This window comes from Gymnoscopelus braueri (genome assembly GCF_963280865.1).
Source record: "Gymnoscopelus braueri genome assembly, chromosome: 4".
In the NCBI taxonomy this organism is placed as follows: domain Eukaryota; kingdom Metazoa; phylum Chordata; class Actinopteri; order Myctophiformes; family Myctophidae; genus Gymnoscopelus; species Gymnoscopelus braueri.
This window is the reverse complement of record NC_137605.1, coordinates 28,952,095-28,977,297: the sequence shown is the minus strand read 5'-3', so window position 1 is coordinate 28,977,297 and position 25,203 is coordinate 28,952,095. Positions and strand designations below refer to the sequence as shown.

Here is a 25,203-nt window from a genome sequence, read left to right as displayed (position 1 = left end):
TCTTGGTTGAAACACTCAGCAAAAATAGCCGATATACAAGCTTGCAATTGCGTCTCCATTTTGTTTTTCGGCTAAGATATCTGATGAAGAGGGAAAAAGAAACGAACCATGTATAGAACCCTGGGAGACCACATGCACAGCTTCAATGTTGTAGTGTTCCAGTAAAGATTTTGTTTGCTCACTTTTTTGTGTCATCACTTCCAATTTCACTTGTTTATCCTGTCTCATGTATGAGTTCTCTCTCCTGATTGGATAAAATTAGTATCCTGACCTGAAAACAGATTGTCTGTTTTGCTAAAAAGCTGGAGAGGCAGAGCGAGACCCCTTACTGAACAAACACTATGGTAATGATTACTATATATGACATACTATACTACTATATTCAGAATATAGAGCTATTTAACACATATTTTCACAAAAAATATAACCATTTACCTCGTGCACCATTTTACTGCATCATTTGTTGATTAGGCATCATGCCACTAACTCTGATCTTGCACTTTAATAGTCACTCTGGATAAGAGCATCTGCTAAATGCCTAAGTTGTAAAATGTGAGGCTGATATGGTAAAATATCAAAAGGGCGAAGACAGCATCCTAGACCATTAGTGTCACATTAAAAGTAATTTATTTGAAGCACTTTTAATTTCTATTTATAATTTATTTTTAAGTGGTCTTACAAAAGGACCACAGATAGTAGGCAACACACGTTGTTCCATTTTACAAAATTTATGTTGGTCTACTCCAATTTCCAGTGAACTTCCCAGAGGAGGGCATTGTAAGGGATGAGTTAAAGAAGTAGTCTGTGATTTGTAGCTGGGATTAACATTCTAGCCAGACTACAATGCTTTGGAGTTGTTGTAATGGGTACACTTTATCTGAAAGGACTCTTATTAAATAATTAAAGGTTGAAAATGGAATGAGCCTTGAAAGATGTGGACAGATTTTAAGGTGAAACTTCCTCTGCTCAATGCATCATTTCAAATGGAAGTTTATGTAATTGTCCCTAGTAAAAGGTTTGTCTGGAAATTTGAGTCGGAGGAAAGCAAAATCTAATCTAACCTAAATTAAGAGTGTGGGCTTAAGTGTTTTGGAACAAGGGAACTATAAATCAAGAGGCGCCTTGAAGGACAGGAGGGAGGAAGACTGAAGCATTGTGTTGGAATACACCCTTTGGGAGTAACCAGCCTTTGTCATCCTAATTGGCAAGAATGGACTCAGTGCCTTAACCATTTACCCACAAACAAACACAAAATATTGAAAAGAGCCAACAATGCACTCTTATAGAATAATGTCCAATGTCTGCATAATTCATATAAAATGGCATTGTCTATAGAGAAGAATTAAGAATGGACAGACTCCCAAGATTATTGGCCTTTGCTTTTCCAACCAAAATGACAAAAAGGACAGGGTACGCATTTTGTTGCGAAGTTATTTTTTGGTTTGATATTGAATTGCAGCAATTTCTTAATACAATTCCAGTAACCTGAGCATCAGTCTGCCTGAAGCATAATCGTATTGTTTAATTTAATGCTCAATTGTATTGGCAAGATAAATTCATTTGTGAAATAAACATTTCATTTGTAACCTATTTAGATGTCAGTATACTAAATACATCAATTACGTTAGCTAGTATTTAGTGTACGAAGGCAGCACAGCACCACCCCTTTTACCTCAGTATGTGCCTTTTAAATACCTCCCTGAGATGCTGAGTCTGCCACAAAGACAGTAATTTCTTCACCCATTAGGGAAGTAATCACAGTGTGCGTGGCAGCTCTGAGCGCTGCTACTGCAGCTGTGGACTGCCACAAACAACCACACACACTAGTCATGACTGCTGCTTAGCATAACATGCAGTGTCGGCTCACTTGTGAAACTACATTCATGCTCCCTATCAAATCGTAAAGGTGTTTTGAAAAGCCTTTAGAAATTAACTGTATACAGAGTATACAATGAATATCCTGTGCTATTCCTAATCCCATCCTTAACTAACAACTTCACATCTAAGGTGATTTTCTTTTCTTCTTCACTCCTGTTGATTTCAACACATACTGTGCCTCCTATTCATTTCTAAATAGGATTTAGAAAAGGATTATGGGTTTCCCTGTTACCTCTGCTTGTCCCTCTGCATGTCCCTGATCACATCCCTGACCCCCTTATTAGTGGCAGTTCTAGGCAACATTCAGCACCAACTGTCAACCAAATCAATAATGTGTTGGGTAGTTAGATAACATTACACTCCTAAATTAAATAGATGACATAGCTTCAATGCTGCATACCTTTATCTTTTGTGTATTTATCTTTTTTCCTATCTTTCTTAAACTGGGCACCTGATGACTTTTTTCTTATATTGTGTGTTAATTTGGAGCATAAATACATTACCCATCCCCCAAACACTGTCAACAAAGTCATGACTAAATCAATTCATGTTCGTCCCTCCCCCAGAATCAGGCCACCCTTGCCGTCAAGGTTAATTGACCCACACGGTGAAGTGACGTTAGCTATAGAAACCCGATGTGCAGATGTCACCATTTCTACTTTTGAAAATATCACACACACAATAGATGCCCATGTTGCCCATACCTAAATCCACCATTGCAATTTTTTCTGCTCTATTTCTTCTCAATCTCTTTCTGGATAGCCGTCATGGCATGGGCACAGTGCGAGTCACTGTCCCTATTATTCATTCATTTTTTGTTTTTGTTTTCAACCGTTCTCCTCCTGTCTTCTTTCTTGGCAGCTGAGCATGGCAGAGTGCTCAGATGACCTTGTGCTGCATTTAACTCACTTAGTCAATTACACCCAACACAAGTCAATTACACCCCCACTACATACATTAAGGCCCTCGTAACCAACTGCCACAATAGAAATTGCACAGCTATATCATCTCACGCCGAGTCATCACACTCTGTAAATGGGTAGGTAGAAAAAGAATGTCCTATTTTTACTCCATTTATGATCTCAGTTAAATTAAGTGACCGAAAAGGCAATAAAAATGATCCATATTGTGTGTCAGACCTGTGTCTATGGCACCCAGTCATGCTGTGGTGTATTTACCAGTATCTGTAATGGCAAACATATGCATCATTAACTTCCTGAAGCACCACTGTGCCTTTCCCCATGGGAGGGAACCAAGGAGGTTTTTGGGTGGCCAGTGCATAGGTTTATGAGGGAGACGGTATTTAACTTGCACATGGATTCCCAAATCCTTTCTGTTTGTGCTATGGGGGAACCATGAGAGTTCAACCAGTATGCGGATCAGCAGAGTTTGTGCTCTCAGTAAAGACTGAGAATAATGGCCGGATGAGCGTTCCACAGCTATAATTGCACTTACTAGAAGAAAAGTGCAACAGTGTCCACATGATGTGATCAGCTCAGGTCCTCGCCAATGTGAATCCAGAGGAACCTGAAGCTTCCCACTTTCCTCTTGATGTGAATGGGGGCATGTGATCCCTGCATCCTGTGCAGGCACACAGCAGGGCAAGCTCCCTTGTAGCCATATTCTGGGTCAATAATGCAAAGTGTACAAATTACCTGTATATGCAAATTGAAATGGGGTAAAGTAGCCTGTTCAAATGCCAGACCCATGAGCAATATTTGTGCCAAGTTTAGAGTCAATTGAATAACTGGTGTGCTGTGCGAACACAAACGGGGCTCTCCAATTCTAGATGTAAGATAAGCTGGTTAACAAGGCTTCAGTTGAGTCGCTCTTGTCATAAAAACGTAAAAAGTCTTGATTAACTACTTCTAAAACTGACATGCTTTGAAGGCCAAACATCAGGACTGGAGATTGGAGGTGTACCCCTGTGACAGCAATGCACTATAGCTTTTAAAACGAGCCAGGCTTATAATAAACTTGGTCTGAATTGCTCTGGTTCCTTTCCTCCCTTCCCTCCAATTCTGGCCAAATGAATGTGCTCTGACTGTCTGGCACACTGCTCTGCCTGTAATAAAAGCTTGTTCTTCTGTGCATTAAGAGGATGTAGACACTTGGCCAACAGATGTAGATAGCTCTCTGGAATATTGTAGGCTTCAAGCTTAGTTAAAACACAAGCAAGGGCTCACAGTTTTGCTGTCTCTTTCTAGATCATCCAGACCAGCAAGACTCTACTGGAGAATTACGAAGGGGTCTATGAGAGAATTCTACAGACCCAGAAAGCAGGTAAGAACTGATGAGATAAAAAGGGAGATAAAATAAATGTGACTCAGTGCGAGAATCTCTGATTGATTGATTGAATACTTTATTAGTCCGAAATGTAAACGGCACAAGACATTTAAGCTAAAAGGATAACACAAAAAAGTCCTGGGGACTTGTTTCCTTTGTGGTCCTATGTATTTAATTCATTAACATAGCATAGCCATAGAATATTAACATGTTAATACATGTCATCAACAAATACAAATAACTATATGTACAAAGGAGAAATGGATCAACGGCGGCAGTGAATGACACCCCCTTGATGGGAAATCAAACCTGGTCTTCTGATAGATGTTTTTTCAGGCCAGTTTTGAAAGAAACCAGTGATTTACATCTTTTAATGGCTGATGTCAGGGCACTCAAAATTGTGGTGGTGGCAGCGTAGTAGAATGAGAATTTTCTGAGATAATTTGGGGCTGCGCACTCTACTCAACGAAGCTCCAAAACCGCTATCTGATCTGATTTTGGTCAAAAATGAGTTAAACGCCACAATATCCCTTACTTCCTGTCAGGTCAAGTCTAAATTGAAAGAAATGCACCTGAACTCTAATTAAAAGGGTTGCAGTGGGGTTTGAAGAGTGGTTGGGTGGGAAGTAAACTTCCAGGAATGGAGGGATACAACTTCAAAGATAACAGACACCAGTCCATCCATCCAAGGCACACTTGAATCAAGCCAATTCAATAAAAAAGAGAATAGTGTTTCCTCTTTCCTTCTTAACACATTGCATGCCAGTCGCGTAGATCTACGCGAACCTATTTAAAGCCGCAGCGTGCCAGTCGCGTAGATCTACGCGAACCGCCGATTCCCATGTTAAGTGCCCCAGGTGCACTTTCCGAATTTTTTTGATCCATTTCCGTTTCCGGTTTCCGGTCGGAAACGGAATTATTCGGGTTCCGGTTTTTTCGATCGTATCCGCTTCCTGTCTGGGATCCTGTTTAAAACTCGATTTTCTCTGGTTGTTGTTTTTCTCCTCGCTGATCACTGTTTACCGTGTATCGGCTGTAGCTTCAAGATGGCGGCACGGATTTGGAAACTGTTTTCGCTGGTTGTTTCTCACGGATCCGCTGTGTGTTTAGAACCAAATGAACGCGCACTTTTAACTTATTTAGCGAGGTCTGTGGCGACATGAAAAAAACTAAAAAACAACAATAAAACGCTGGCACTGGTGAGTACATTATGAGATTAAACTCTGGCATGGAATGTGTTAAAGAAAAAAAAAGGATTTAGGTGTAATCCTTAAGGTCATTACACACTGGCGATAATGCGAATATACGCAAAATTCTGACGCTTTTTCGCTTCGCTTTTTCGCCTTTTCGCTCCATGGAAGCTTGCATTGACTTTCTAAGGTTTTAAAAAAAAACGTATTATTCGCATGAAAAAATCGCCCCCGGTGTGTTAGGAGCTTTACATTTAAAAGTACACACTGCCATATATTCTGTGTATTTAGAATGATGCTTTATAGGTTGATGCTATAAATTGTATTGTGTAAGCCTGCCCCCACCATGCATTTGCACCATGCTCTGTCTGGTGACAGAAATTGAAAGGAACATCTTCACCCAACCTACACTGTAATGTACATTCACAGCTCCAGGGTAACTTTAGCTCATGTTTACCAGATGTGTGTAATGCTTCTATATCCAGTCATGTGAAGGGGAGCTCTGGGAGAGTGGTCCTCTGACGTACAATTATGTGTTTACAAAATGTGGTCAGGCCCAAAATGTATGCATTCAGAGCCATGGCAGCTCATCAGCGTAGTCTCTGCCAGAATAAAAGATGTGCACGTATATATATAATGTATGTGTTGCTCTTTAAACAGAGGAAAGTAGAGCCCATAACTACGGATGGGTACCAAGAACCGGTGCTATTTTGGTACTGTCCTAATTGTTTTGTTTTGCCTAAACACTGATCGTTAATGACTTATTGTTTGTGTCAATAGTTTGTACAGGGCCAGACTTTAAATGCAAATTAGAGCAGTGAGTAAATGACAGCTGGCAGATCTGATGATGCGTTTGTTATTTTCTTTTTGTAAAATATGTAAGTTATAGCCAATATGCCACTTCACAGTCATTCAGTAAGGAATATCCAAAATATTTAGTCTATAAGCTGTGGTTCAAGACTTATAGGGCAAAATGTAAAGTGGGCTGTTATATCGTCTGAGGCTGATTTGAAAAACAATATTTGTGGCCTACTGGCGCAAAACATTTGATGCTATTCTGTGTAATAGTTTGCAGGATTTGCACACACATTAAGCAGTATCAGAATGTATAGACCCTAACTATACCCATCCCATCCCTACCCATAACCAATAATATTTAATTTAAAAAAAAAGTGTCTACACTTATGAATAAGAAGACATTCAGTTTAGTGATAAAAGCACCAAGAGGGTAATAACTGATAGTGATATGGCAGTAATTGACCAAAAGTGCCACAGTCACCGTAAGCATCGACGCCTTGGAAGGAACTCAGCATGTCAAACATGGCTGCCAAATCCTGCAACGCTGTGTTGTCTTTGTGAATTGATAAGTTATTATCCAGGCAAGTCTTTGTTGGGACTGCAGCTCTCTGCCATGTCAAACATCAATCCCAACTAAATAAAACACACACACAACATAAACACAAAACTAGTCCACATGTGTTTCAAAATGTTACAGAGCTGCTTTTCAGAGCTTTTGGTCACAAGCAAGTATAGTGGTGTATGTGCATCTGTACTTGTGTACGTTGTGAGTGTGCGTTGTGAGTGTGCGTGTGTCGGAGCATGTGAGCGGAGTGGAGCTGGAGCGGTGCGGGGCGATTTTTAACAAAGCAGGGAGCGGGTTTATAGAAAGGTAGGAGCAAACTCGGAGCAAGGACTGCCGGCCACTGCATGCCGCTCCGGTCGGGGGTTCCGCGCACCACCATGTTTGACAATGTCTGCACACAAAGAAATCCTCAACACTGCAGCAGAAGTGCAGAGTGCACGTGCCTGATAAAGATTTCATTCACATTTCACTGTAAGTTATGTTGACACATTGCCTGCCAAAGACGTGAGCGTACGTCCTTTTAAATAAAACTATTTTCAAAAGATTTTTTTTTGTTGGAAATTCCACAAGAGTGCGCTCTCACACAACTTAGGAATGATTCCTCGATGCTCAGAAAAGGAATGGATGGATGTGACGTCCTCCCAAAAAACGTCACCTCCGTCCACGCCTAATGTAGGATTTGTAGAAAAACACGAATTTTTCACTCATTTTCACACATTTTCTTTGGTGAAAACGAGCCTTATTCAACGGGCGATAGCAACAAAATGGCCGATCACTGTAAAATTGTTTTTCCTCCTGTGGATAGAGACCACCCTCCCCCACCCGCCAGACACTTTTTGTTTACTTCCTTGTCTACAACGTGGCTTCTGCGGCTCTCCAAATATCGTCAATTTAAGGTAAAAAACGCTGGCATGGGGATAAAAAAAACGATGTTTTAATCTCAGGCAATCAATGTGTTAAGATCACTAGCCAATCAAAGGATAGGATTTGAAACGCAAGTGACGGGTTTTGGCTGGACCACTACACTCGCTATGCGAGTCCCCCCCCTCTCTCTCTCTCGAACCTGGTGATTAATCATTAACCCATAGGTTTTAATATTGTCCGTCTTATTAAAGAGGACAATGCCTACATAAAAAGGTTTGCATCATCTAGGCTCTCTGGCTCACTGATGGGGAAGCATTTGTGCCAATAGAGATTCTTTTGGGTGCCGAGCAGACCGGCCTGAGCGGAGCAAGCAGTCCGCAAATCAAGGTGAGCGATGTAGCGGGAGGGAAATCAAGATAGTGAGCGTGACAAAAGCCCCCTGGAGCGTGGAGCGGCATTTCCCCCTGCTCAGCTCCGCTCACATGCTCTGGCGTGTGTTTGTGTGTCTTTGTGTATGCTTACATCTCTGAGAGTGTGTACATAAACATATATCTGTCTTCACACATCTGTTGGGTAGAAAGTAGGTCAATACAAACTCTCTTCCCCCTTTACTGAGAGTATAGCATTTCAGCAGCAACTAAAGTTGTGAATAATCCATCAAACTAGCCCAGCCAGATCCTACTGTACTGTACCTTCAAAAAGCCAGGGGGCATCGATGAACAAAATCGGTAATCCTAATTAGATGCATTAGTTACCTCACCTGACACCGTACAGGTTCCCATTTGAAATCGTCATTTCAAAATTGACCCACAGCTGTTACTTGAACATGGCGTGTATAAATTAATTTAACAAAAAAAGCAGTGTTCATTTTGTCCTCAGCTATGACGAAAAAGGTTTGTCGACTACTTTTTTTCATTGACGAGGCTGATTGAGGCTATGAGGACTAAAACTATGACCAAATATACTGACAATTTCGTCAACAAATTAAACAAATGTGGGTGTCACACTCCGAAAATTTATATTTTCGCACATAGCTATATTTTTGGCACACAGCTAAATATAAATCGGGCATTACAACGCCTTCAAGGCCTGCCAAAATATTTTTTTGTTGACTAAATCAACTAGATTTCAAAAAAAAAAAAGAATTTTATTCATTTACTGTCAAAATGAACGGTGCAAAAAAAATACCCGTCTGAAATGTACCCATGTTCTCCACAGGTCTACCAAACCCAAAATACCCAACAATTCCTTAGACTCCTACGGGTTTGGATCTGTGTTTTATTATGGACCATTGGGTCCCGGGTCTGTATAATTACATTTATCTAATACCCGAGTAGATTTGATAAGACGCATACTCAATGCTGATCAGAGAGAAAACCATGAAGTGCTGCATGAGGATTAGGCTGACCTAGGATCAGATTACTGCAGCGCAAAATAAGGTGGGGGAAAGGTTTAGCTGAGCATGATTCAAAAACAAGAAGACAACAACCCAATTCAACGCAGTGTTCTAAATCTTGGACATGTAGAGGGTGCCCAGTCTGCCCACTACAGTTTAGTCTGGTAGGAAGATACATTTTTGTAATCCTCAAGGTGTCTAGTAAGCAAATTCCCAACTCAAAATATTTCCAGCTGTTTTTGCAGCCATCTTGTATTTCCTGTGAACATTGAAAAAGGTGTTACCATATCATGTACCAGTGAATTTGCTTGGTAGGCTACCCTTAATTATTCACTGACTGCATCCGACCTCATTATCTATTAAAGCCAGGGGGATCCAAAGACTTCATAACGGATGTCATGTCATTGTCCATTACATGTGTCTTATTACATTTTGTCAAAGGTCAGAGCATAAGCCTTTACCTTACAGTCTTCATGTGGCAGCATGAGCTCACAAAGAATGGAGTTTGAATTGCCTTGCTCAAAATGAGCTTTCCCCATCTGCCAGACTCCATTAAATGTTGCTAGGCAACCTCTGCTGAGTGTTGTGTGTACGAGTGCTGTGTACCGTCCTCAGAACAGTCATGCTTCACGTGCATGGCAGTGGCACCCTCTGTAGTCACAGAACAACCACCCAACGGGAAAGGCCTAGATCAGTTGTTCGTGGGAACGTTTAGTAAATGTTTCTGCATTGTGCATTACATCAAAGCAACAGCGAGAGATTTGCATCATCCCATAGCTGTGAGAAGATCTGTCAGATGTACTGGTCACACAGCATCTCATCACCCATTCCCCTTGATCCTGTTAAATGATCAAAGCTAATGAGGGAACCATCTTCCTGGGTCAGTGTTTCTACTCAGCTGACGTCCCAAAGACAGCCTGGACCCACGTGAGAGACTTAAACGTATTGCTGTGGCAACAACACCAACATGGGGCTTTGGGACACGCCCTGGGCGATGTCACGCAAGCGGGACATGCACATTCTTAGTCAGAGCCCACAATACAGTATGCGTTATCAGTAGGGGTGCAACAGTTAATCACACTAATCGAGTATACAAAATAAAATATAAATAATCAATCCCTATTTTGGTCATGTGAAAACATAGGTGAAATGTTTGAAATAAATATATATATATATATATATTTCAAAATAAGTCTTATTTTTGCATGACACTGTTTACTGTTCTGCGTTGAAATATTAAATAAGTGGTTAATTTATTTGTTGATATATAAAAAATGCCTTGCACTTCTCGATTATTTGATTAATTGAAAACGTAATCCATTGAATAATCACTCCGAAGATAATCGATAGTTGCAGCCCCAGTTATCAGTCTCGTTTCTTTTTGCCAAGCATACACCTCAGTGACCAGAAAGTTTTCCCCGTTGCTGTGACATCACAAGTAACGCATCCCTGACGTTGACGTCAAACGCGTCATGCAGAGCCAAACGGCAGAGAGGAGAGGAGGCGGGAAAGAAGCTCCTGAGACAAATCCCTCCTCTGTTCTGAGGCTTGATGCTAATCCACAGTGAAAGAACGTCACGTCTCTCTGCCCACGCCGCTCCTCTCCTCCTCCTTTCGCGCTTTATTTCTCCCTCTTCTGTTCCCTTCTCACCATGTCATCCTTTCTTAGTCTCTTCCCTTAGCTTTCCTCCCTCTCCTTCTCTTTGTCTATCGCTTGTCTATCGCGACTCACTCACTCCCTCTCTCTCTGACTCTCTCTTACTTTCTTTCTTTCTCTCTCTTTCTTAGTTAAGTTATTGTATTTTCTTCATCAGGACCAGATTCCATTCCATCCATATCCCTTCGATTAACCACAATTTTGGGCTTGTCATCATAGGTGAAAATACAAATAAAGCATACGAACAATCACACACACACACACACACAGCAGATCTGCAACCTCATATCGCAGCGTGACACGTTGTGAACTTGTAGATCGGCTATTTTCAGAATAATCTAGAATTCTTTAGTTGTTTAGTCAGTGGTTAAATTGCTAATGAAACGGAATCCAGGGCAATTCTGGCTTCCTTGGCCTGCCTTATACATTTTCCACATGAAACAGAATATTGAGGTGGGATTTAACGACGGGAGGGATTGATATAGGACTGACTTAGGGCATATCAATAATTAACGTTTCTTATCGTCATAGTATGGTTACATGGACAATAAGTATAGACTGTTGGAATGGCATTCCCTGTCAAAGAAAGAAAATATTCTGCATACTATAAATTCCAGCCACCTGGGCCTTTAACCATGGCATTTTTGTAAAGGGAAATCAAGATTATGGGGACTAGCAATTGACAACACACCACCATTCCATCTTGGTACCTCTACAAAATCATGCATATCTGATGGGAGGTGGGACTAGTAGTGTAAAATCTGTATTTTAGTGATTATTTTGATTATGAGTGCTGGATGATGTTATCATTGTTAAGCAGACTACAACAGTGGGTGTATCGATAATATGTATGTAGACTACCAACAGTGAATATAATGAGTAAATATAAAATGTATCCCCTATAGATAGTTATGTAACTTATGACCTAAGTGTATCGGTCACCCCAGACACATACTAAAACCTCCTGAAACATCCATTTAAATTTAATGTGGACCCGTTAAGTGCTCGTTTAAGAACTAGTATGACGCATTTTACCCTCTATTATGAACATTAAGCAGCTTTCTGAAGTGCATGCTTTACTTTGTGTGGAATTTAAACGTCAATAAGAATCTTTAAAGACTGACTTGCTTGTCAACGCTTCAACCATCACTTGGCAAAATTCTGATTTTTTTGTTTTCCAATATGATCGCTGTTACTCTGATCTGTCATCTGTAATAGTGCCTTATGCCTTCCACAAGATGAGAGAAAATGGGGAAGGTGCTTCTGAAAACCAAAATAGATTGTCATCCATCTCACTAGGAAAGATGTATTTGTCTCCTAAATTAATTTACGGTAGAAATGTGTGACTGATGTAGTGGTTCTCATTACATATGATGATCCATGCAAGTCAAAGTCATGGCCCAAAGATGAAAACAATGCAATCTGATTATATCGGAGCAGAGCAAGTAGGGCTGCAACTATTGATTATCTTCTTAGGGATTATTTTATTGATTACTTAAATGTGTTTAGAATTGATTAAATTGATTGGTCAAATAAAGTATTTAAGCCCCATATATTATTGATTGGTCTAATAAAGTATTTAAGCCCCATATATTAAAATACCATATCTACAAGCTACTCAGCTCACAAAGCATCGCATTGTGATGCGTTGCCGTTGTGAGTTTGTAGATCTGCTATTTTCGGAATGTTTAAAAAATGATTTGATTTTATGTGATAATAATCAATTAAATTGATTAGTTTGATTTACTGTTGCACCCCTAAGTTAAAAATCACATCTGATATGAGAAGACATTGTGAAATGTTGACTCATTGTTCCTCAAAGCACCTCACTGCACATCAAGCCAGGCACATGCTCATATTTTCCTTGACCCGGCTCACCTCACAATGGCACTTCTGTTTCCACAAATCACCCGGAACACTCGCCGTGAAAACCGACATGACCCTTTTGCCCTGTTCCTGTCTCTCTCTTAGCGATGGAGTTCCACGAAAACCTGCACGACATGGCGGTGAAGGAGGGCCTGAAGGGCCGCAAGTTGCACAAGGCTGTGGAGAGCTTCACCTGGAATATCACTATACTCAAGGTGAGGAGGAAGTCCTGAGAGTACAAATGCAACGAAATGTGTTTACTCTCCATGTGTAACCAGCATGGTCTCGGCTTTCTCACAATCAAATTGAATTATAGTTATGAAAAGGTTTCCCAGTGTAAGTATACCCTTTCAGTAAACCCGAAGAGATTTAAGTAAGGTTAATTCCAAAGTGTCCCTCAGACTAGTCGGAAAGGCACGAGTCAAAACGATGCTTAACAGAGAGAACGGAAGTGGGATGTATTGCTGCACTGAAATGCACTGAGCATTATACTGTTTGAATTACAATAGTCTACACACACTCTTTTGTTAATAAATACATAAATACTTTATATTCTAGAACCTGACAGACTATGTAAAACAAATAAGACTAGCTGTTATTTGCCTATCGACAAATCAATGACAAGGATTTTAGCCAATCAATTTTCAATTCAATATAAAGGATCTTTATTGGCATGAGAAAACGTTTACATTTTCAAAGTAAGTGTCATGTAAAAACAATCAAAACTAAAAAAATCTATGTACAGAAATAAACCTGTAAACGGAGCTGTGTCCCATTGCAACTTAGAAAAACTAGCTCACAAAACCACAGAAATGTTCATTTGCTCTTAGAAATAGTTTGTATTTAAAGGTAGTTGCCATGTTCATATGTAAAGTAGTATGTCCGAGATTAACTCTGACATACACTATCATCTCGGACAATCATCTGCCCCTTCAAATGGTTTGACATTCCCCTCCACTCTCCCTTTAAACACCACTCCCCTTCCAATGTTCTAATACAATTATGTTTTAACCATTTTGTAAATTGTGGTTTCACTTAGTGAAGCATAATAGACAGTTTTGTTTATGGTTAGAAATAACAGGAAAATGCATGTCAAGTAAGGTAACGGGCTCATTTTATTTACTGTTGCGTGTAGTCGCGAGGCAGACCGCCGATGCTTACTGTTTTGCATGGTCACCCCCCAAAGGCCCATTCTGAGCCAGGAAAAACCCTCTAGAGTGATGCAAATGAATATCATCAAACAACACAAAGTGGGTAATGAAAATAATATGGTGTCTGTTTACTGAATAAGATATCCCGAAGTCAACTGATAATTTTTTATTTTCTTTTGGCTCAGTCTAGTTCTGGCAGGAACACTACAATCAATGCAGTCTTAAAAAACACTCAAAGCCAGATTTATGTATCATGCCTTTCAATTCAACCCCCAATGCCAACACAGCGGATAATTATTAATGAATGACCGCTGCCTTCTGCATTCTTATTAAGATGACATCACGAGTCGTGATCAGCTATAATTCATATTTGATGTCTGCAGGCGGTTGAGTTAAGCCAGGAGAGTGTGTGGCATTGCTGCATAATTCATTGTGAATTGCATTTTCCCTCTTCTCATAATATGGAACTGTAACTACCAGCCAGCTTCACATAGACAGAATTATTGTGAACATGTTTGATACTGCATAGTGAAAGAAAATAAACGATGTTTTTATTAATAATTAATCACAGAGAATCAATAGAATCTCCTCTTAAAATAATGGAAAATGGTGTTTACATCATGTTTGTATGAACATCCTCAAAAAGCATGATTCGCGTCTCAAAATCTGTCTTAATCTAAGTGGGCTCCCAAAGTTCAGAACACTCGTAAACATATCACTTCTACCATGCAGCTCTCAAAGCTCAACTTTCCATAACATTACCTAAAAATGCAGATTCTGAATGTGAGATGCCAAAGTGTATTCCTATGATGTCAAATGTTTAGTTCCGTTTCATCAGGCACGACACAGGTGTACACGTAGGCATTTCATGGGAAAAATACACAGAAAACACGGGGCATTTTTACTCTGCAGGAGGCTAGCTGTCTATAATATAGTATAGTCGGTCTGTGTGTGTCCGTGTGCTTGTCTGGAGCTAATCTCACAAACCGCTGGACGGATCAGCGACAAATGTTGTGTGCACACTGCCAGTAGGCCAAAGCATCCATTTTATAGTTTTTCCCCACATACGTTTTATTTCCCACACTATATACGTATAACATCAGAACAATGTAATTAGGTTCAAAATCAACAACGTGTCCCGTTAAACCACAGATAAGCCTGTCATCTCTCATCAAGGCCATGTATTTTATGTGATTCACCTCTTCCAATTTAAGGGCCAGGCAGACCTGCTGAAGCACGCCAGGAGCGAAGTTCAGGAGAACCTCAAGCAGATCCACTATGCTGCACTCACCTGTAGCCTGTGCAAAGGTGGTCCGACTGGGTCGTCCTCCGGCTCCACCGAATCCAGGAACCGACGCAGTCTGGAGGCCATCCCAGAGAAGGCCACAGCAGAGGATGAGCTCACTGACGAGGACAACTGAAAACCAGCTTTCCTCACTTTTTTGCTGCTCTGTTTGCCTTCATCCTCTTGCAGTTACAGTATAACCCAGTGGTTCTCGGAACGTTTTTATTTCGATGGCCCCACAGTTTGGTATGTACAGTATTGGGCCACGGACCCCCATAACTCAAGAGAGTGTACAAATGGACCCTAGAATTGAACTGGGGAACCGCCTGGTACCCCGCCAAGGACCCCACTTTGAGAACCACTGGTATAACCCATCCAATCTAAATCCCAAGCTCAAAACCCCAACCCCCCTAACATGGCACACACAGTGCTGCTTTCCCAAGCATTCATTCTACTGGCACCAGTGCTTTTCCCATATTCTACAGTACAGCTTCTTGGATAGATAGAAACCTTTATTGAACCCGTGGGGGAAATTCAAGTCACCCAGAGGCAGCACAGCACTAAACCTCAGAGACTCACTACTTTTGTATCAAGTTCAAATGTCCTCTGTATTCCATACACACCCTTCCATTCCATACTCAACCTCTGCAACTAGTTACCCCACAAAGATACCTTATACCAGTAGTGGTGCAGAGTTCTACACAGCTCTACACAGCTCTTGAAAGTTAGGTGCATTGATTTAAACTTTTTTCAGGTAAAGGTTTGGTAATTGTACTAAAGAAAACTGTTTTTCAATATACAGTATTCGACTGCACATTTTATTTTCTGTTGTCATCCTTCTGTCTCACACATTGTGATATCTGTTATCACAAAGAATAATCTGGGATTCTTGTGGATATAACAACTCTTCATATACTGTATCTACCACAGTGCCATATATACAATGCATATATATATATATGTATATGTAGAGTTCCCATTGCTTTCTCCGAACATAAACCTCTAGCCCTAATCCTCACAGCTCCAGTATAGCTGACTGTAGCCATGCACTTAATCTTTCACCCGTCTCTTCATTGTTCTGGGTGAACTGGGTGAGCGCCAAGTGAACTCAACTTGCAGCCACAGGAAAGTCTTAAGGCAGAGTGACCTGCTGTTCAGAGGACAAAGCACTTCTACATGGTGGACGTGGGTGTTGCCCCAGGACATTGGATTTGGTCAAAGGATTTCTAAAAAGCACAATTTTACAAAAGGGTTTCTGACCAATCGAAAACCGGAGCTGTGAATGTAATGGGAAGGAGTGGGAAATGAGCGGGAAAATAAAAGCAGGAACGGGGGAGGGAGAGAAAAATGAATGAATGAGACATGTTCTTGTCTGCCAAAATAGTATAATATACTGTGTGTATATATGGAGATTTCTGTTACTTTTTTCTCACCATGCATCATTTTATTATTGTATACTTAATGAAAATAAGATTTATTTTGTAAAAGATATATATGGCTTGTCCAAAACAAACTAAAAAAACTAAAAAAAAGCTATTTGTCTGTACAGAGCTAATATTTAGAAGGTGCCACTACTAAGTGACCATTGAACTTTCCCACTGGAGAGTTCCTTTGTTTAGACAGGGACAACTAGAGAATGTAAATTCCAGCATGTGTGTGGTCCACGCAGACTGATACAGTGGTGCTCAACCTTTTCTGGAGCACGGCCCACTTGATTATGTCGAAAACATTGGCCGCCCACACGTCTGAACACTTCAGTGATCAGATGGGTGGGCGCGTGCATTTTCAGCGCATGTTTATTTTTATGATCAATCGATTGGGCACCGGCTTCGATCAATGGAGCTAACGTAGTATACTTTTTAAGTTCCTATTTATCCGTATCACGATAAACTCATTTTCTTCCAAGGTTTTAAAGAAAAAATACCATGAAATGTTTTTAACATAATTTTTTTAGATATGTTAGAATATCCGTTTTTTTGGCCAATTATTTGGGGGCCCACTTGCAATATCCTCACGGCCCAACAGTGGGTCCCGGCCCATGGGTTGAGAACCACTGGTCTAATAGAAATCACAACCAGCAGCTGTTTGCCATGGAAGCACACATGGAGTTAATCACATGGAAACATCATATCTTTTATATTCTGCTTGTACTCGTCACTCTGTGTGTGTGTAATTTATTCACGTTTACATCATCGTCGGATGAATAAAGCCCAATTCATACATCATCGTACCATGGAGTCGCACGCCGAATATAGCCAATCTACAAGCTTGCGACGCGTTGAGAGCTTGATAGATCATCTATTCCGTCATAACAAAGAAATGGCACTCTTTTGGGCATTGGTCCTTTAATTTCAGGGTGCCAAAAGGGTCTGCAACCACTAAACATTGATATGTTGTTTTCAGGTCTGCAGCAGCGGTACTGCGTATTTCCACTGGCTTCGGATGCTGTCAATGCACTGAATGGGACATTATCACGTTTAAACGACTATTGATTGGTCTAAGTAGCTGCGATACTGACCTACCGACGGGGCTCAGTAGGTGTTTTTTCTTCATTCTGTGGGTTGATGAAAGTTGGGGCTCACCCCAAAACACGATTTACGATTCTGTGCCTATCGGTACATAACTCGGACGGCGCTGAGTCGGCTCAAGCGAACTTCGCAACGTTCGGCACGGCAACTCGCTTGCTTTAGCTCGCTCTAGCTCGCTCGCTGGTGCCTCTCGTGGCTCGAGTTCGCTTGAGACGGCTCGTCTCCGTCGCGGTCCAAAACACCTACTGAGCCCCGTCGGTAGGTCAGTATCTCACCTACTTAGACCAATCAATAGTCTGATTAAACGTGATGTCCCATTCAGTGCATTGACAGCATCCGAAATGGATGGTATTTCAATATTCCTACAAGAGATGAGCAGTAGACAGTTTTCTACATTGTCGTAATGCTGTAGTGACATGGTTAAGCTACATGAACTGTTCCACTGAGCTTTGAGACATGCACAGTACAATCCTCAATGTTCATTTAACTCTTGAGTGTACAAATGTATCCAAATGACATTTGTATGAGAAAATGGATAAACTAACACTGAGGAATTTACAAAGAGTGGGTTCACTGAAGCAGTCCCAGCTACTAATTTAACGACGGTGGTCATTTGGAAATGATTGTGCAATTCGTGCCTGTTGTGAAGATATTAGGAGGAAGGTGATTAACTCTGAGTGGTTTGATGAGTCACCTCCAAGTTTACAGCTACTCGATTCATTAATTTTCCTTAATTTGTAGAAGATATTAAGAGTCCGATACATTCAAGTTGCAGACTCAAAGGCGGAGACAGCATGAATATAAAAAGCCATTTTTCACTTTTAATCTATTATTTTCTTACGACACAAATGTGCTCAAATTAAATCTCATGTGTACACCAATGGTGGACAAAGTACTAACTCAATCCCAGCTCTTGAGCCAAAGTGTAGATACTTCTGGTCAAATAGTACATGTGAAAGTACTGGAATACTTGCTTTAAAAAATACTTAAGTATTCAAAAGTACATGCTTTTAAAAATACAAATTTCAAAGTATATTTTCAATGCATTCCTGTTTGTAGATTGGCTATTTTCACAATAAATAAAAAATAAGGCATATGTGGTTAATTCATAATGTATTTTGTAAGTTTGGGTCCTGGGGGTGCCAGAAATGCAGTGGAGTCAAATGTACAATATTTGTATTTGAAATGTAGTGGAAGTCATAAGGTTCCAAAAACACAAATATTCAAGTTAAGATATTATTTTGTTTTACTTAATACAGTACTCAAGTAAATGTACTACGTTACTGTCCACCACTGGTGTACTGTACCCCCAGTGTCACCACTGAATTCCATCCTCATCATGGGTATGAAAAATAGAAAGAGAATGTCCCTCCCTGTACAGTTGTGAGTTCCACTGTGCTCGTTTGATGCCATTCATTAGGACAATGGTTCTCAAAGTGGTGTTCAGGGACTTTCAAGGTTCTTTGATAGGGTTCTAAATTGACCCTTAAGAATCTGTAACTCTGACAGTATACTATACACATTTGTTTACTGTCAGAGTTAAGAGTGGTCCTTGAAATGTAAAAGTCTTGAGAACCACTGCAATAGGAGGTGCAGACCTGCTTTTCATTCTACTCTAATTTCTTTCATTTACAGTATTTGAGAAGTCATTTTAACTAGGGCTGGGGCAATTAACCGAAAATATACAGAAACCAAAATGTAGAACCTCTAACCGACTTAATCTTGCTCATGTAGATGAATCGAGAAGCAAGGTTTTTTGTGATTTTAAAAACATGATCAACTAATCAACATGAAAGGAATCCTAATAAGTTTTTTATAATCTACTAAATCAATTAGTCTGATTAACCACTTAAGCCCTGTATTATACATTACTTAGTTGTACAATGCAAAAATAGTGAAAATTACAGATTTTTGGCAAAGATATAGGCCTGATATAGAGCCGCTGGCAATCCGGTCAACTACGTAGTGTAAGTGGCATGGTTTCCATGTCCACTTATTATAAGCAACTTTGCTTGCTTGAAAATATTGGTAGTTGCGGGTTGCGTTTTTTTTGGGCTTGTTTCCAAAAGTGTAGTTGCTTATTTGGGCTTGTTTCCTAATGTTGTTTAATCCAGCGTTTCTCAAACATTTTCATGTCAAGGACCACCAAATTAATATGTAAATGTCCACGTATCCCCATCTGAAAACATTTTGTGCCAGGCACAGATTTGTGTTGTTAAAATATTTAAAGATTTTCCCCAAGATCTTTTTTGAAAATAGCAGATCTACAAGTTCACAATGCGTCATGTAGGCTAGTCGCTTCTTTTGGGCTTGTTTTCGTAGACCTGGTTGCTTATTTCTCTCCCAAAATCTGGCAACACTGGTAAGTGATTAAATTGTTGTTTTTGGTGAGGCATGCTAGACCAGTCATAGAACAGACATTGTTGAAAGAATTTCAACTAGTTCTCAGGTCAGGGGAGATTTCTCTGAAAGATATTGAGTGCAGCATGATAACAGCATCTCAACCATTCCCGTAACAATGCTACGTGTTATGTAACTGTGCCTCATCGCTACTCCACAAATCTGTCAGAAGAGATGTGAGGGGTGAGAAAAGATGCATCCTAAAGCTGTCTTTCAACGTGTCCTTTCTCACATGTTGCTTCAATTGACCGTATGCATATGGTGGCCATCTTGCCAGAGCATGATCTAAATGGCCACCATATGAATATGGTCAATAGTAATTATGCTTGCACTTTAACATACTGTCCATACTTTATTGGGGTTTGATAATGACCTAACTCCAGTGTATTGGCCTCTATTAATCTATGGAAATGCATTGCAAGTACACCCATACTACTTCATGAAAATGCACATAATGTATTTACAAGAGTGTAACAGCTCAAGTAAGTGTATAATTTATTTTGTGTTAATATTGAAGATTTTCACTAGTAGCCTACTTAATTACTGTGTATTTACACTTCTCCATAGGTGAACACAATAGTCAGATAATGCACTGGAATAAATGCCTTTTTATTGTACATGAAATGTCACCTTGTGTTAATTATTTAATTCCACATTTAGATTTACAAACCCTCTTTTTACAAAGCAACCCCCCTTCAAAGTGGACTGTAATATAGTGCAATTTGTCTGCTGCTCATCTTCATTTTTCCTCAGTAAAAGCCCCGTTATACTTAGTTGTACACTGGTGTCGCTCACTGTAGCTATTTTCAATGAGCGACACTGGTGCGCAACTAAGTATAAATTACCCCTAACACTCAGCAGTGTACTGTAGTCTACCCTGTGATTTTAATTTCCGCCCCTCGCAGATCTCACCACTAGTATTTTAACTGGACCCACGGCGAGTCCAGTCTCAGTGCTGTAACACTCATCGTATTTCTGTTGTAAACCATTTCTTCTGACGAAGGAGAAAAAAATGAAAACATTTCTGTACAACCGTTTTGTCTCTTTACCTGTCAATTCCTTGGAACACTCATGAATAAACTACGTTGAATAGTTAAGATTGTGTCTGTTGATCTGCTATTTTTATAAATGAATCCTAATTTTATTTGACTGTGCAATAATGTAATGTGTGTGAAGCATGTACCTTACCACTGAACCACCGCGGTTCACACTCAATCAGTTCTTATGCACGCTCTTCAGTTAAAGATTAGAGCCAGATACAAACTTGTTAGGATTTAGATGTGATGATACTGACATGATACTGACCATGATATTTACCATGATATTGACATGATGAGAGAGAGGGAAGCACCATAGGAAGCGCCATATAAGACAGGGAACATCCATAATAATAATAATAATAATAATAATTTAGTCTCCACTCCTTTGCAGTGTTTTTTGTCACTGTATATAAATATATATATATGTGTATATAAATGCACATACGTGAAATTTGTCCTCTGCATTTACCCATCCTATAACTACTAGGAGCAGGAAAGCTTATAAAGTAGGCCTATGTCCAAAACCGTGCTCCAGTGTAGTTATTTAGTCACAAGCTCTTGCTTTTCAGTGGTTAAATATTTATAAAACCCACAGACAGACTTACAAAATAGCAAAAATAGCTTATCTACAACATTGCAATGTGTCATGATGAGGTTGTAGATTGGCTGTTTTTGCTACTTTAGTATGACACAGCAATACAGCTAAGTAGAGCATTCATTTATGAAAAAACATAAAAAGTACAAATATAGAGATATAGAGACAAGGTTTCAGCCCAACAGCAACAATATACGACGTATTAGCTTTAAAAGACATGAGACCTATAGCTCTGAATATCCCAGCTGTTTCACAAAGCAGGATGCCAAGCATCACCACCAATTAGTTCACTGTGTTGAGTCAAGCAAAGAGAGCCTACAGGGAAATAAAGCTTTATAGTTCACTTCAGCTGCATAATGCACATTCTGTACCCAGGTAGTGGTCATAAGCAGGTACTAATATCACACATGCACACGTCACCCATGTATTTACAGATTGGTACATATAGCTGATAAGAAATGCAAACACGCATGGGGTGATTCTGTCCGTGTCGTTTTCCACCTCATTGTTCCAACCGGCTGCTGTTCAATCGGTGTTAATGTACTGACCATGTTCTCTGTTAACTAAATGGAACGGCCCTCTAATGCACTCTTTGAAGAGCTTGCGTTTGGTATCAGTGCCACTAAATCCTAATTAAAAGGTCCATCACCCATGAGAGAGCTAAAAGTTGAGAGTGGATAATGAAAGATATATGCACTAGCTTGCATGTGACATTTTTTATGAACACTGCTGCTCTTGTGCAGAGATAAATGCTGAAATGAGTCAAACAAGGGTATTCAGTGCATAGCAAGGTACACTTAGTTTTATTTAAACGTGAAAATAGTGGTGGAGTGGGGAAGGGATGCCGAGTGCCATTGTAAAAAACTTGCAACAGTAAACAATGCCTGTAAGCTATCAGTCACCTCACAAAATCTCACCAGGCTTGTCAATGTCAACAACTAGAAAGAACAAATAGCCAATCTACAAGCTTGTAGATTTGATATATTTTTAAAATGTTTTAGTTTGTGAGAAAACTAAAAGATTACTTATAATGTCATGTCCTTGGTACAGACCACATGTAAAAAATGGCTATGCATGACAAGTTCTTAATAAAAATGCTTTTTAGATGGCACAATGAATGAAGAATATATTCTGTGGTGGCTTGCTAGTTATTTCCACATGTGCACATACTGTACTTCTGGTGTTTGTGAAGAAGTGAAGGCAGCCATTAGCCTGCCGACTGTAGGCTACTCCGGGGCCAAATCAAGTCAACACTCCACCTGCATCTATCTCTCTCACCATTTCTTTACCTCTCTCACACGGTCAGTTGTCAGTCCATTGACTGGTCACTTGTTTCTTCCACTTCACACACCATTCTCATCTCATTGTGTTTTTATGGCCTTCAGTTGGCCTCCTCAGCAAGACGGAAATGACATTTCAGCCCAGTAATTGCATTCCAAGTGAAGATCATCAGCCACAATGCTGTCAGTGACCTGTACAGTGGTATTTACCTGGTACGGTCAAAATAATGTTAACTACAACCTGAGTGAATGGCTCTTGTATTGTGGGCTACATTTTCAAGTTGTGAGATTTAGCTTCAGCCATCTCTTATGCAGAAACTAACAGCATTATTCCAATGCATTAATTTGTGTATGGACATAATGGGAAAGTATTGTTAGTAGACAATAAATGGTGCATTTATATAGCGCTTTTATCCAAAGCGATTTACATAGATTGTGCATTACATTCACCCATTCACACACACATTCATACACCGATGGCGGAGGAAACCATGCAAGGCACCAACCTGCTCATCGGGAGCAATTAGGGGTTCAGCGTCTTGCTCAAGGACACTTCGACACTAACTCTGGGGGAGCCCGGGATCCGGCCGCTCTACCCCTGAGCCACTGCCGCCCCAATAATTTGTGTTAGTAGCGTTCAATGTTAATATACTGGAATAGTGCAAGTGTAAAGCGTTACCATAATGCCTTCGTCTGTTTGCGAAATTTTAATCAGACAGGATCAGACAAATTATAGAATACCCAATGTGACTAGAGGCCTAACACACTACTGTAACTAGTCAGAGCATATCTCACTTGCTGCTTAGCAGATATGGAAAGTCAAGATAATATTTCAAAGATATTTTAAAATATATTTTCGTGAACGGAAATGACGCACGTGACAACTTCTTTTGTACCACTTTCAGGGGGCGTAGTTATAGACTCGATATAGCACTCGAAGATTGTGGAATAGTCGTCTGGTTCGATAGACTACTGATGATGACCCTATGAATTAAGGCAGTCCAGCGATCCCCCAGTGGTGGCGTGAAGCAGCATCGACTGAAATGACGGTTCAGATAAATGGGTTTAAATACCCTTCAGCGAGCATGATCATTGGCTGACAGAAAAAGCATGTATAAATTGGATAATTAATGGAAAGCGGAGAAGAGACTCTGTGTAAATATGCAAAGAGCTTAATTTATGAAGATTATTCTATACAGGTGTTTCCAAACAATCTCCAAGAATTCCAATGAATTATTTTCCAAAAAGGAAACGCATATGAACAGTACTATATTGCATGGAGAAAGGTAGCCTACAGCTTCCCACTTACATTTCCAATAGAGATGATCAGATAGTCCCATTTTCTGGAGTTTGACTGGTGTACACACCATATTATGCTCCTGCCTTGAAGCAAGATGGGGGAAAAACCTGATGTACTATGAATGTATTTATGTATGTACTGATACATGTATGTATGTATGTATGTATGTATGTATGTATGTATGTATGTATGTATGTATGTATGTATGTATGTATTCCTACTCTTCTAATCAGCTCTTATTCCTTTACCAAGGTACCAGGGTACTGTGGCTGCGATGCTTAAGCCTGAGTCATATCTGGTTGCACGCAGTGTTGTGCACCGAAAATAGACGATCTAAAAGCTCACATCGCAGTGCACTGTGAGACGCTTTGTAAGCTTGTAGATCGACTATTTTAGGTGCACAACACAGGCGCGCAACTATGTATAAATCATCCACTGGTTGCTTGTCATGTTGGTGATCAAGGCATTAAAGGCTATTCTTCTTCATTGTTGCTCAGTCACTCAAAGCCTCCTCCTCCGAAGGAAGCCTTTATGATGTATTTTAACATTTTGATCCCACCTTTTGTACCTCTGCTACATTTGCACTTGTTTCCGTGTTAGATGCGCAAGTATTTCTTTGCCTGGGGGCTTTGAGGCCTATCAAATGAATGTTAGCAAGAAATGCTGCACCTTTTCCACCACTCATCTCCTCCCTATAGATATTTCACGCTCTGTCAGTCACTGAACTGGCTGTCCCAGAGCGTGTCTCTCGCCCCACAGCCCACATTGTGTTAAGCAAGCGGTTGCTCCACTACAGCACTTAGTGTCTTTGTTATTCCCTGCCGCGGGTTGAGCATTGCCACGGTCATGACCAAGTCATGAGCCACACGGCACAAGAAAACAAGAGCAAGAGAGACAGGAAGTGTGTGTTTGTGTGTCATACAAGGTCAGGAGAACATCATTAAATAGGTACAGAGATAAACAACACTGTTGATAAAGAGGCCTGTTTTTTAACAGACATGACTAGTTGCCCCTTATCAGTTTTGCACAGGAAATAGAGAAGCTGCTGTGAATAATATACCAAACAGTTCCCCTCGACTACAGTAGAATTCAACAGTGTAGTTCCAAAACTCGGAAGTACATTT

At 40.2% G+C, this 25,203-nt stretch overlaps 2 protein-coding genes across 4 annotated transcripts in view; one reads left to right on the top strand and one right to left on the bottom strand.

Annotated features, from left to right (window-relative positions):
• The window catches only part of plcl2 (phospholipase C like 2), a 46,493-nt gene extending 27,935 nt beyond the window's left edge, over positions 1–18,558 (top strand). For 2 of the 3 annotated variants that reach the window (XM_080427114.1, XM_080427113.1), the window contains exons 5-7: positions 4,086–4,161; positions 12,606–12,715; positions 14,866–18,558. In XM_080427114.1, coding sequence (XP_080283240.1) covers positions 4,086–4,161; positions 12,606–12,715; positions 14,866–15,072 — 393 coding nt within the window. In that variant the 3' untranslated portion in view covers positions 15,073–18,558. The remainder of the gene's footprint in view (positions 1–4,085; positions 4,162–12,605; positions 12,716–14,865) is intronic. The other variant, XR_013933089.1, reaches the window with a different exon arrangement.
• znf385d (zinc finger protein 385D) overlaps positions 7,197–25,203 on the bottom strand; it is a 353,987-nt gene continuing 335,980 nt past the window's right edge. Inside the window, exon 11 of the transcript XR_013933090.1 lies at positions 7,197–7,210. The gene's annotated coding sequence lies outside the window, so the exon portion shown is untranslated. The remainder of the gene's footprint in view (positions 7,211–25,203) is intronic.